This window comes from Hylaeus volcanicus, chromosome 7 (genome assembly GCF_026283585.1).
Source record: "Hylaeus volcanicus isolate JK05 chromosome 7, UHH_iyHylVolc1.0_haploid, whole genome shotgun sequence".
In the NCBI taxonomy this organism is placed as follows: Eukaryota; Metazoa; Arthropoda; class Insecta; order Hymenoptera; family Colletidae; genus Hylaeus; species Hylaeus volcanicus.
In genome coordinates this window covers 1,819,739-1,832,211 of record NC_071982.1, presented here as the reverse complement: position 1 = coordinate 1,832,211, position 12,473 = coordinate 1,819,739, and the positions used below count along the sequence as shown (strand labels likewise).

The following is a 12,473-nucleotide window of genomic DNA, read 5'->3' as shown; positions in this document are numbered from 1 at the left end:
CTGCTCTGTTCTCTTTTAATATTTTGACTTCTACACATTCATCTTATTTATTAGGCAAATTGGTTGATTTTTGAGAGTATTTTGGAATATGAGAGGGGATGAGATTTGAAAAATTGTGGGAATTGTTCAGTTATTTTTCAATGTATGCTGAGCTCATGCTGTGTTCTCCTCTAAAATGTTGACTGCTGACTCCTGACTGCTGAGTGTATGTGCGAATTTCTAGGAGGATTAAATTTTTGTTCAAGATTATTGGAAACTGTGTAAATTAACATTTGTTGCATAATAGCTCTTAGTTTCATGGCAGAATAAAAATTCTAATCCAATATAGATTTATTTTTCAACACCTCACCTCCAAAATAATTCTTCTAATCCCTTAGTGGAGAGACCTATCATTCATATAAATAAAACAAATCCAGTTTCTATATTTGATTATTATTAAAGTATTGTCTTTTACGTATATTGTGTGTTATGAAAAACGTCGAAATTAGAGAAATTAAGCTTTAAAATTATTTCCAATGCTGGGCTCTCAAGAGTACACTAAATAATATGAAACAAATTCAATTTTTGTTGCGTTTATTAAAGTATCAACTTTTCAAGTATTTTGCTCTCCAAAAAAGGTGAAAATTTAAAAGGTTACAAAAATTGTGGAATTATTTCTAAAGGTGAATTGGATTCGTGAAAGTGAAACGAATCAAATTTTCCAATTTTGTAATACCGAAGTATCGACTTTTACATTTATATTTTGCTCTTCAAAAAAGGTCATAGGAATCGTGGAATTATTTGGAAAGGTGATCTAGGTTCGTGAAAGTGAAACGAATCGAATTTTCTAATTATGTAATATCAAAGTATCGACTTTTAAAACATTTTGCTCTCCAAAAAAGGTGAAAATTTAAAAGGTTACAGAAATTGTGGTACTATTTCCAAAGGTGAACCGGGTTCGTGAGACTGAAACGAATCGAATTTTCTAATTTTGTAATATCAAAGTACCAACTTTGGTGAATATTTTGCGCTCCAAAAAAGGTGAAAATTTAAAAGGTTACGAAAGTTAACAATTTATTTTGAAAGTTATGATTGATTAATGGGCATACACAACGCAAACTTTAGTCGAGTTTTCCACGAAAACATGTTTTTCAATAATGTTACCAGAGTAACTGGATAAACAATTAATCACCCTCTACTTTCGCCCGGACATTGTTTATCGCCTGATGTGCGTACAAAATACTTAAGTTTCTCGCAGAAATTCAGTACTCCTATCTCAAACATAATAATCGTACCTTTCACGCAAAATAAAGTGCCAAATAATGTTTATTTTGCAGCTGAAAAAATCTCTTCCTTTGATTTATCAATTATTAATCAAAATCACGGACTACGAATCTGTTACTTTCATTCAGTATGTTATTCAAAATAAATTTGTTCGGATATATTACTCATAATCCATATCCCTTATTTGTCCACTCTCCCCTTTTTAGTTTGGATAATTACAAATGTGTTCCCATCGATAGATACACGAACTTGAAAATTATACAGAGTGGAGCATTTAAATAGGAACATCCGAATATTTCCGTGATTTATGGTTCCATGAAAACAAATTTTAACCATTATTTATTTATATTAAACTGTAGTGCATGGTCTGGCAAAGACGTCTTGAATTTCATGTCGAAATGCGGTTGTAAACAAATTTCGGAGATATCGAAGCATTCGTAGAAATAGAATAATCAAATAAGTATTCGTAACCCAAACATTCAAATTTTTTCCAAAAAAATCCGAATATTCCAATATCGATTTAATTTACATAGCTAAATCCTTAGATAAACAATTATTTATTAAAATTCAACCAACTTACAAAAAAACCTTAAAAAGAATTAAATAATTTTATAAAATTCTCTAATCCGACATTATACTTCAATTACATTATTGATGCAACTATTATAGAAGCACAGAATCGTGTTAAATTAAAATTACAGCTTGCTGTCATTATTATTCGAATTGTCCGGATTATTCGGATATTTTTAACTATCTGGAACATTCTCACGTCGAATGCATGATTAAAATCATTATTTACAGTACAGAGTCGCAAATCTTCGTATATTTCTCTGTTTGCTTGGATTATAATTATCAAGGATCGAATTAGTATATTCGGATTATTTATTCAGGCATTCAAATATTCATATATCCGAATTATGCGAATAGTACAGATATTTGGATAAAACTTCCGACACTAGTGGTCACTTACAATTTTTAACAGAATTAATGCAAGTTTGGGCAATGTTTCTGCTATCTCTCATCGGGACAAAGATAATTTCTCGTATTTATTATTATTTGATGGTTCGTTTTCGATGATTCACATTGGGTTAGAACGTGGGCAACGAAAGTGAAGGTAACGTGAACTCCACCGAATCCGGGTCAAGCTCAAAATCTGGCTCTGTGGACCACCACCATTCATGTCTGTGGAGGAACTACCTTCGCGCTTTATCCAGGCTCGTCTCTCTCTACGAATCAATAACTCCTGGCACCGCAACAAGTAGCTATCCCGACTGAAACACCGGGAGGAGCATGAGTATTTCGATCGCCTAAGAATACTTATTTCCAGGAAAACACGTGTCGCATATTAACATCCAAAATGCTTTAACTACTGCAACTATTTCAGAAAATACCTTTCTAATAAATTATAAACGCAATCAATGGATAAATAATTCTTATTAACCAAAGACGATGAATACTTTATGGTTAACAAAATAATATTCACAGCAGGATACTGAGCTCATATTCCTTGTGTACATTTTTCTTCTGATTTCTCTATGGCCACTATATATGTATATATATATACATTAATTAAAAATATTATATATGAAAGTAGGTGTAATTGTTGAATATAGAAAATTAATATGTCGCGAGTGTAAATGTTAAATACAGTGGAATACAGCGTGTCGAAATTATTATAGAATTTCTGGAAAAAAATGTACGCCTCGGTCAGTCGTATTCCTTTGGCGAGGGACGTCCCGACGCTCACGACGCCTGCGCGAGAATAACGAACGATTTCATTTTGGTTTCCGTACCAGCCCCTCGATAATTCGTAAACGGTTCGATAAACACACGCAGCTTTTGGTGATCATGCAATTACCAGAACAAAAATGTTTATTTCAAGCTGTTGCGAGCCATTCTTGGCTGTGGTAAATAAATCAACAATTTTTATTATTTTATATTATGGGTAGATAGGAAATTATAAAAAAAAAAAGAGCAACGAAATAATTAGGTCGTCAAAGGAGGCTGAACATTATTTTGATGTGTTTAACGATTCATTAATAATCAGCCACAGTGAAATGTCGCTGAAGTGGAAATGGAAATTTATGATCAGACCGAAATAGTTCAAGGTTGATGGAAACTGTGTCATGACCGACTTTCATAGTGAACTCTCGATTCAATATCAGGCGCAATTATGTAAATCGACCGCGTCAAAGGGATCCACGATGCTTTGACAATGGAAAGAAACAAAGTACAAAGGAAAATGAATACGAGGAATAGCTGAGCGAAATATAATTATATGAACGTATAATGTTATAAAATGACGTTTCGAAATATGCATAGGCTTTTGTATTAAAGTTTAGTACTCAAATCCAGATAGAATATACATTGTTTCTTTATTTTAATACATATTAATCGGTTTTGTTATTAATACTGTTAAAAAGATAAATGCACGTTGAAATAAAAATAGAAGTTTCCTGACAAAAATGGATACAAAGGCATAAAAATATCAGACATGAACAAAATGTTAATATCTACTTGAAAAAATTATCTTTATCGATGGAAAAGAAGGTCTTACTTTATTAAGGTCATTGCCTTATTGCACATTATTTTGTGGTTATACATTTGATTTATTTAATTCATGCTTTTGTATATTTTAATTATATTTAATGTAGTCTTGTTAAGCTAGTTGTGGTATGAATTAAATACTGTATTTTTTAATCATTTATGAGGTTAACAAAAATGCGATGAACATAATTTTAAACGTTGAACTGCGTTACTTTAAGTATACCTTTGGAAAGATGTCTTTAATTGAAATAAGAGTAACTTAGTCTTGTGACAAAAACCTTACGTTTTAATATTTAACTTTTTGAACATCTCAGAACTCAGTAATCGTTGCTGAATTGTATTTATAAAAATACTACACTATAAGACTATAAGATAAATAATAGCTTGCTTGGCCCTGTAAAATTGTCATGCCTTATTTAGTATAACATTTCTACAAGGAATGTTCTCGAAATGTCTGCCTCTGATTATTTTGAATCTTTGCATAGATATAAATAATCGAAAAAAATTCGACACGTATTTTTTTATTTTGGCCTGTTATCATATTAGAAGGTGACCTTTCAAAATTTATACGAAAAAATACAACATTTTCTAGTATATTATAACATTTTGATCCATAAAACTTGATATAAACTTAATTTACACTTAATTTATTATATAAATAATGTTCTTGTCGATAGTCAATTATCCTTATCCTTAATTATTTACCCCTTTGAAGAATACATTTTTCCTTCTGAACGATTTCCATTAAACTTGGCATACAAGATTTTTTGGAGGCCTTGATTCCAAATCTGAATTCAAAAATTAGAAATTTAACATGGCGGATTCAATGTGGCGAAACAAAATGAAAAAATGATCGAAAACATTCCTTGTTAGAGAATATTTGCCTCCAAACCCCATTTGTTCCGAAACACTAAAATCTTACCAATTTTTGTTACACTTTTGCGACCTGAATCATCTCTGTAGATTACCCGAATCATTTGCAGAACATGAGCATCAGATGAATGAGTAAACAGTGAAAATAAAAAGTCGATCTCCACCAATAACATAAAACAACATCGATTTATTCAACACAAATACTTGCACGTTACGGTAGAGGTTCGTAGTAATGATAATAGTGATAATAATATTCATATATACAGGAAATAAGGCACGTTCGATATTACATTAATTAACGTGCGACCAGCGTCGCTCGGCTGTCCGTTATATCTCTTATCATCATCATTGTGTCTCCCCTCTTTTGCGATATGCAACATCCTTACCAAATGTAGAAAATGTCGTATATATAATATATATTTATAATATATGTATATATCTATCTGTATAAACGTTCTCGTTGAATTCCATTCGTCCGTTCATCGGTTATTCGAAGAAAAGAATCTTACACCACCTTAAAATCTATTATGCATGTTCACCATTTCCGCTTAATTAATCGCGATGAAATCGCGGCACCCATTGGTCATGCGTATATTCATCTTCATTTATTGCGGAAGTGTTCTGCGTCGACGTTTTCGACAAACGCGTGCCAGGAAGTGCTTGAAACGACCATTCAAGAATTTTGAATGAAAGCAGTCGAATCGAAATTAAAGAAGTAGCCTGACTTAGAACTTTGATAGAATTATGTGTAAACTATAAGTATTGTTTCAATTTGGATTCAGTACAGTATATTTGTACTCGTTATTACAGATTAAACTCATTTTTTGTTGTGCCTGAAGGTGATTAAATATGGCGTCAAAACTGTCAACAATAGTGCAGAAATACGTTTAGTTTGTTTGGCTCTGATATTTGCCAATCCATAATTCAATACAATAGTCTATGACTTGAGAATGAATATTTTAAACAAATTCTTGAGATATCCACAAAAATGAGTACAAAATTTACAATCAATAGGTCAGACAGTTTTTCTTAAATTAAAAGAAAAACAAAGTTTTAATTTCTGTTCTGTAGATCAGACTTCCCACTTGATTGACTGCTCAAGGCCACTACCCCCACCACGTCATTTTGCTACCCTCATTACTTCACCTGATACGCTCTGACACAATTCACAGTTGGCGAAATGGCCTTGAGCATTCAATCGAACTCGATTCAACTGTAATTAAGCTTTCATCCCGACGTTTCGACGAATGCTTGTTCCTTCCGCACGCGATTGCAATCACCGATGCACTCCACGTCTGGATTTCGCGTCGACGGAGCTAATCTACTCGCATAATTGCAAATCCAGTGAACTTCAAGTTTTGATAATAATACATTCGCACCTGCTGACGTAAATTTATGTCGTTTTTAAATATACATCTGGTTGCCGCTGACGTCATTTAGAATCATTTTTAAATACATATCTGGTGGACGCTGACGTCACTTAACATTATATTTAAATATATAGCTGATTGCTGACGTAATCAAACGTCATATTCTGTTATATTATATATTTATGATTGCAGTGACTGCAATTGATTCGAATTTATTTTGAAATATAGATGAGTATCGATCTTGCAGCAGTATTTAAATTCATCGAGAGCAAATATTTGAATACGTGAATGTTTTCGATTTTTATAATGTAAGATTTATCCAATGAGGATTGGATAAATAATATATCAATCTATTTTCTTTCTTTTAGGGGAAAAAAGATTAAAAACAATTTTTATTTAAATTTGTTACGTATATATTGTTTGCCGACATACTATTAAAATTGTTTTATTTAATTATAGATCAATGTCATTCATGTAATAAAATATTTTGGTTTGATGTCAATGAATAATACTACTTCACATATTATTTTCTCTTTAAATATATTCAATCAATTTTGAAAGTAATTTGAATTTTAGCATTATTTTAGCATACTCAATTATAGAAAATTTTTTTTAATCTTATTGAACCCTACCACAATCAGCTATAAATTTGTATTAATTGCGGTCAACTTCAAATTTTAACTTGGCAACCAGAATTGTTGAAAAAACATGGCACGAGGCCATGTTTAATCCTCTCGTGGCTCGATACAAATCAGCGATGATATTTTTATATGGATATGTGAAGTGTCGCGAAAAGATCAGTGTACGCAACACGCTGATTAATGATTCGCAATAGTGATCGGTGATGGTGGAGAAGAATTTGAATATCATACAATCGCCCACGCACTAGCAGCGGCATTCACGATTTCGTTGGCACGCACAGACATTTGCAGATTATGATATCCGATTGAATCACAGCTCTTAACCCTTTGATGTGCACTATAAGGAAAAGTCATTGAGAAACATTGTGTGTTTTCGTGACAGATGGGACTTGGAAGTTGTGAACGTTCAATTTTTTGTAAAATGTGACGAGTTTCTTTTTCACCCTCTATAGCTTAAATCATTGATGAGTTTTAAAAATAATTATATTAAAGGACAACGATGACTGTAGATCATGAAATATGAATTAAATGGTAAATTGCAACTCTCTATTTTATAATGTAACCATTTGGACATTCAATAGAAACAATCCGTTAATTTAATAACCTTATAGATTTAGTCACTTCTTGTTAAATCTGTATGCTGAAGGAGAAAACAATTTCCTTCTTAGAAAATTAAATAAAATTTGCGTAACAGAGGATTAAGACAAGCGTTAAACTGTGTTCCTGTTGGTGTGAGAAGATTTAACTAACATCTACATTGAACAGATTTCTCGATGGCCATACTATTGCTCTACAGTTGTGACAAGATGAAGAAGATGAAATCAGTCTTCAAAAATATAGATATACGAGTATGTGATCTCAGAGTAACATTTATAGAGGGTTAAAGAGAAATTAAAATTAATGCTGTTAAACTTGTGCTTCCTTTTATTTGCTCAAATTAAGATTCTGTATGATTGGCGAATTTCTTTAACTAGATTAATTTTCTAACTAAAATTCTTGGTATATATTGATGATGGAAATATTATTAGACAAGAAACTCATAAAAGATTATAGGGGCAATCCTATTGTAGACATAGACAGACCAAAATAAATCGTTCGGTCAAGGTCACTCTCTCCAATATAGGGTACACGTGTCTCCCACTTTTGCACGATACTAACACATCGATTGGTCTAAGAGACACGGTGGGTAACCAAATTGCATGGTGGGGGACAGTGGCCTTGAGCAACCAGTTGATTCTCCCCCGACCAATGGTAACCTATGGCTCGGGAAAACTTTTAACGGATAAAGACTAGATGTCACTTTTGTTACTAGAACTGAAGATCGATACTACTTCAACAGGGTTAGAAGATACACCAATGGTAACTAAATCTTTTCTGCCTGTTATGACAATGAGTCAAATTTATAAAAATATATTCTCAAGTCTTAGGTAGACGGTAATGTTTATATTGCAAATTGTAATTTTATCTAAACAAACGTTGCCCATCTTCTTTCTTGTCATTGAAAATTTGTATCTAGGTAAGAAATATGCCCATCTCTGGTTAGAGCAAATATCATTTCTCTGACAACTTTTTCATTAAATCGATTGGAAGAGTAACAGGCAACAAAGGGTTGCACGAATACTGCTCGAGAACTCGTGATTCAAGGTCACGTGCACTGCAAATTATTTACTCTCGCACATACACTCGGAATCTTACTTTAGGCGGTATCTAAACTGGCATCAAGATACTTTACACGAATGTACAAAAGTCGTCCTACACCTTACCGGAATGTGTACCTTTACTCGTCCGCGTTCTGTCCCTACACACTACGTACGGGTTAAATTAATTAGAAAAAGGGTTCCTCCCATCGCCCGCGGACTTGAAATCATCCTGATTTCCATCTTGGAATGTATGATACTACCGTAAGCGCAGAGAATACGACAGAGAGACAACGGGTGTTCAACGAGTCGTCTATAGATGGATATATTAAAATTTTGATTCACACGATGGTGGTCGAATTCATAAATTTGCATAGTTCATTAAGGGAGGAAATTAGGGGGCCAAGTATTAAGTGTTTCTTGGGATATTTTTTTTTTTATAGAGAAGAATTTATCTAAAGTTTTTTTAATTTTGAGAATATTTTAGGTACGTTTTGATGCACGTATAGTAATATTTACAAATCATTTCAAACAAAAATCTTTGAGATATCGCGTTATTTTCGAAAGCACATTTCTCCAATCCGTAGGAATGACAATTTGGAAACTTCACATGCGTTTACTTTATTTAAATGCCTTGGATATGAACCAAACATCTTTTAAAGCGCTTCCTTGAAGCACTTCTAAAAAATTCAATTTTTCAACTTTTTTGACCGCAGTTTAGTTTATACTTTTAGGAAACATGTGGGCAATATAAGCAAAAAAATTTCGTTGCTTTCAGATAACAAAATTGGGAATTACCAAAATTACCAAATGTACTTGAAAACATGCCTAAAATATTCTCAAAGTGAAGAAAAAATTAATTTGGCCTCCTAATGTGGTTTTTCCTCTTACCCAACAAGCACCATATTTAATTGTATTTGACAAATTAATTACGGGATTAATCGTAACAGATTTGTCTATTTATACATATTACTAAAAGGAGTTCATCAAACGTTCTCGCGTCACGGGTAAATGAGAACTAATTTCTAATTTATTGAGCTGATAATATTTATAATTCGATTGATTGATATTTTATAATGATTCCGAGTTGGGCTGTAATCAACCGATTCTATAAAAATGCCCCTGCGAAATATTCCAAGTACTTTCATAATTTCATTTATACTGATTAGAAAATAGTATTTTAAGTTAATTTAAAAATTTTAAATTTCTAAAGAGTTAAAGTTAAACGTCACTAATGCACGACTTCCTATATAAAATTAAATTGATATGTTTTTCATAAATCAATGCCGTGCTAGTTCTAACTTAAGAAAATAAACTAATTTTAAAGTACAATTAAGGAAGTAAGCAACAAGACGTTTCTTTGCTGATATGTGATCATCAATGAACGCTATTCTAAACAAAAATCCTCACATATCCAACATGTTGCTAACATTAATAACTGGCATCTAATTCATGAAATATTTAGTCCTAGACACTCTGCATATTTGCAGTTTTGGTTAAACCAGTACCTATTTAAAATATTTTTAAAAGTATGATATGTCGATATCTGGATTAATTATTCTTACTTATCATTCCTACCATTCGACAGTGAAATTATTTGAATTTAAATCACTCTCAATTTTCTATCACCGGCGACTCGTTGATTTCCAATGGAGCACCTCGTTGTCTCTGAGATGGCACTTGCCATAAGCACCTCGCATCATTCGATCCTCCTCAAATCAACCACCAACGGACGATCGCGACGATCGAGGCTCTTTTCGAAGTCGATACAATCGCATTCGCCCGTTACACCCGAATAAAATCTAAATAATACATCCTTCTGACACGCTTTTCGCTGTCATTGACGCATCGGCGCATCGTCCACGTCCTAATTATTGCCTTAAACTACGCAGTTAGCCGTAAAAACCTTGCTTCGATCATTAAGATCAGTAAGTAAAGGTGCGCGATACCCTCTCACACTTATTACATCTAGTTAATCAAAGTTTGCAAAACATAACGATCCTAACTCTGTAACCATTGCTCAAGGAATTAAACAATCCCTAAGAAATATATATTCAACGTCTTCGCGGGTAAACATCATTATAAACGCTCACGTTTATCCAATAAACGAACTTGGATTCCGGTTGAACGTCGAAAAAAATTAAAAGAACATCAGAACAATCCACGCAAAAAGGAAAACTATTAAAATCCTAGCGCCATTCGTTCCGATTCTCGCAACCTCTCCGGAAAACCTCTCGATTCTTCAATGCCAGCGAAAGCGTTTCCCAAAAAATTCGACGCGCTCGCGGACCGTACCCCTAACGTTTCGTCTCATTGTACATCAGTTACAGCGTTTCGTCGAAGGGGAAGTCCCTCTTCGATCACCCTTAAGTCGATAGTATCTATTGCACTTCGTCTGTTTTACAGTTAGTAATTACAGCCGACGATCGTCGATTCGGATCGTCGTTATCGCCGCACGGAAGCCTCGTCCTCAACGTGGCTGGTATTTACTTTCACGAGGAAGTCTCGCGTCCCTTTTCTCTCGCAGTCGATCTCGAGCGTCTGGTCGACGGTGTTTCGAGGCGCCCAGGCCCCGAAACCACAGAATCTATCTGCCGAAACGGGTCTTGGCGACCGAATAACGAGGACCAGACATCCAAGTACCGGACCGATCGAACCTTCGACCGGTGTTTCTCGACTGGCTGCGTGAAAAGGCGCGATATCACAGCTTCGACGGATCGTAGTTCTCGACGGACCACCTCTGCCTGGCAGCGTTCAGCGAGCACTCCTCCATTATCAGACGTTGCTTGCTTTCCGTGATCGCCAGACACCTGTCGCTGCTACCGTGTCTGATCTGCTTCGTCTGAAAACGGAATATTCGGTTAATACTTGTAATCTTATTTTACAGTGTTTCAAATATCTATCTTATCGGTTTACCGATCGGTAGCTTGTTAAAGGTCTATTTACACATATCCGTAACGTGTCAGTTCCGTATCCGTACCGTATCGATAACGTCATGGAGCGGTGTCGGACGTGTGTGAACATGCCCACTCAAAAACAACAGATGAATATTAAAATCACTGACACCGATGGAACGTTACGAAACTGAACGGATACGGAACTGACACGTTACGGATATGTGTAAATAGATTTTAACACATTCGCGACCGCTGGCATATTTATTCAATTATTTTTGATGATCTCATTATATTATGCGTGAAAAAATACGAAATAGTGTTTACTGCATGCAGCTTATTCATTAATTCATTTTAGTTAACCTTTCTATTGCACAATTTTGAATCGGTGTAAATATGATACGAATATCTTACATCTCGTGTCGATGCATATGTAATCAAGTGTAGTCAATGAGTCTCCTTCGATCACAGTTATACTTCAATTCCTGGTTACGAAAAAATTATGAAAAGCTTTTTCTAAAATACCAAAATTAATTAATTGAGTGAAGTTCATTTATTTTAAACTTGTAAGCCTGTTTTCACAATGTAAGCTCGTTTCGTAATTCCCTAGTGCAACAGTAGCTCCCAATTTTTTATTCACGTCAGTGGTCGCGAATGTGTTAATTGTTACGCCTTAATTGATAATACAATTAATCAGGATGCGATGTCACCACGGTCGTGATGCTACTTGACCAATGACACCAATAACTTACACGAATGTTCGGGATAACGTACCTGAGGATTATAAATCCATTGTTGATTCCCCTTGCTACCATGACAAGGATAGAGGATGACATCAGTGCCACTGTAATCCAAGCACGACTCGTCTCGACGGATCTCCCCGGTCTTGCTCAACATCCAGTACTGTAGCAAACGATCGAGATTAATGCTCGTGAATTTTACCCTCAGACGTTTGCCTACGACCGATGGTTCTGACAGCCACGTACGTATACCGGAAATATTCCAGAAACCTGAATATCTGTCGGATGTCTCCAACAACCACCTTCGTTGCATTTTTCAAACATTTCCATTTATATTAAATTTCAACCATTCCGGAGTTATACGTCCACCAATGATTTCAATTTGTGTCGAATACACGTTCTCCACATTTCAGTAACGTCGAATTTAAAGCAACTGAGTACTACAAATTTTTAGAACGTATTCATCATCATCATCATCATCATCATCATCATCATCATCATCATCATC

At 34.3% G+C, this 12,473-nt stretch overlaps 1 protein-coding gene across 3 annotated transcripts in view; it reads right to left on the bottom strand.

Moving 5' to 3' along the window:
- Positions 1 to 9,136: 9,136 nt before the first annotated feature.
- LOC128880299 (putative polypeptide N-acetylgalactosaminyltransferase 9) overlaps positions 9,137 to 12,473 on the bottom strand; it is a 38,547-nt gene continuing 35,210 nt past the window's right edge. For all 3 annotated transcript variants that reach the window (XM_054130228.1, XM_054130229.1, XM_054130231.1), the window contains 2 exons: positions 12,000 to 12,128; positions 9,137 to 11,173 (listed from right to left, as the gene is read on the bottom strand). In XM_054130228.1, coding sequence (XP_053986203.1) covers positions 11,033 to 11,173; positions 12,000 to 12,128 — 270 coding nt within the window. In that variant the 3' untranslated portion in view covers positions 9,137 to 11,032. The remainder of the gene's footprint in view (positions 11,174 to 11,999; positions 12,129 to 12,473) is intronic.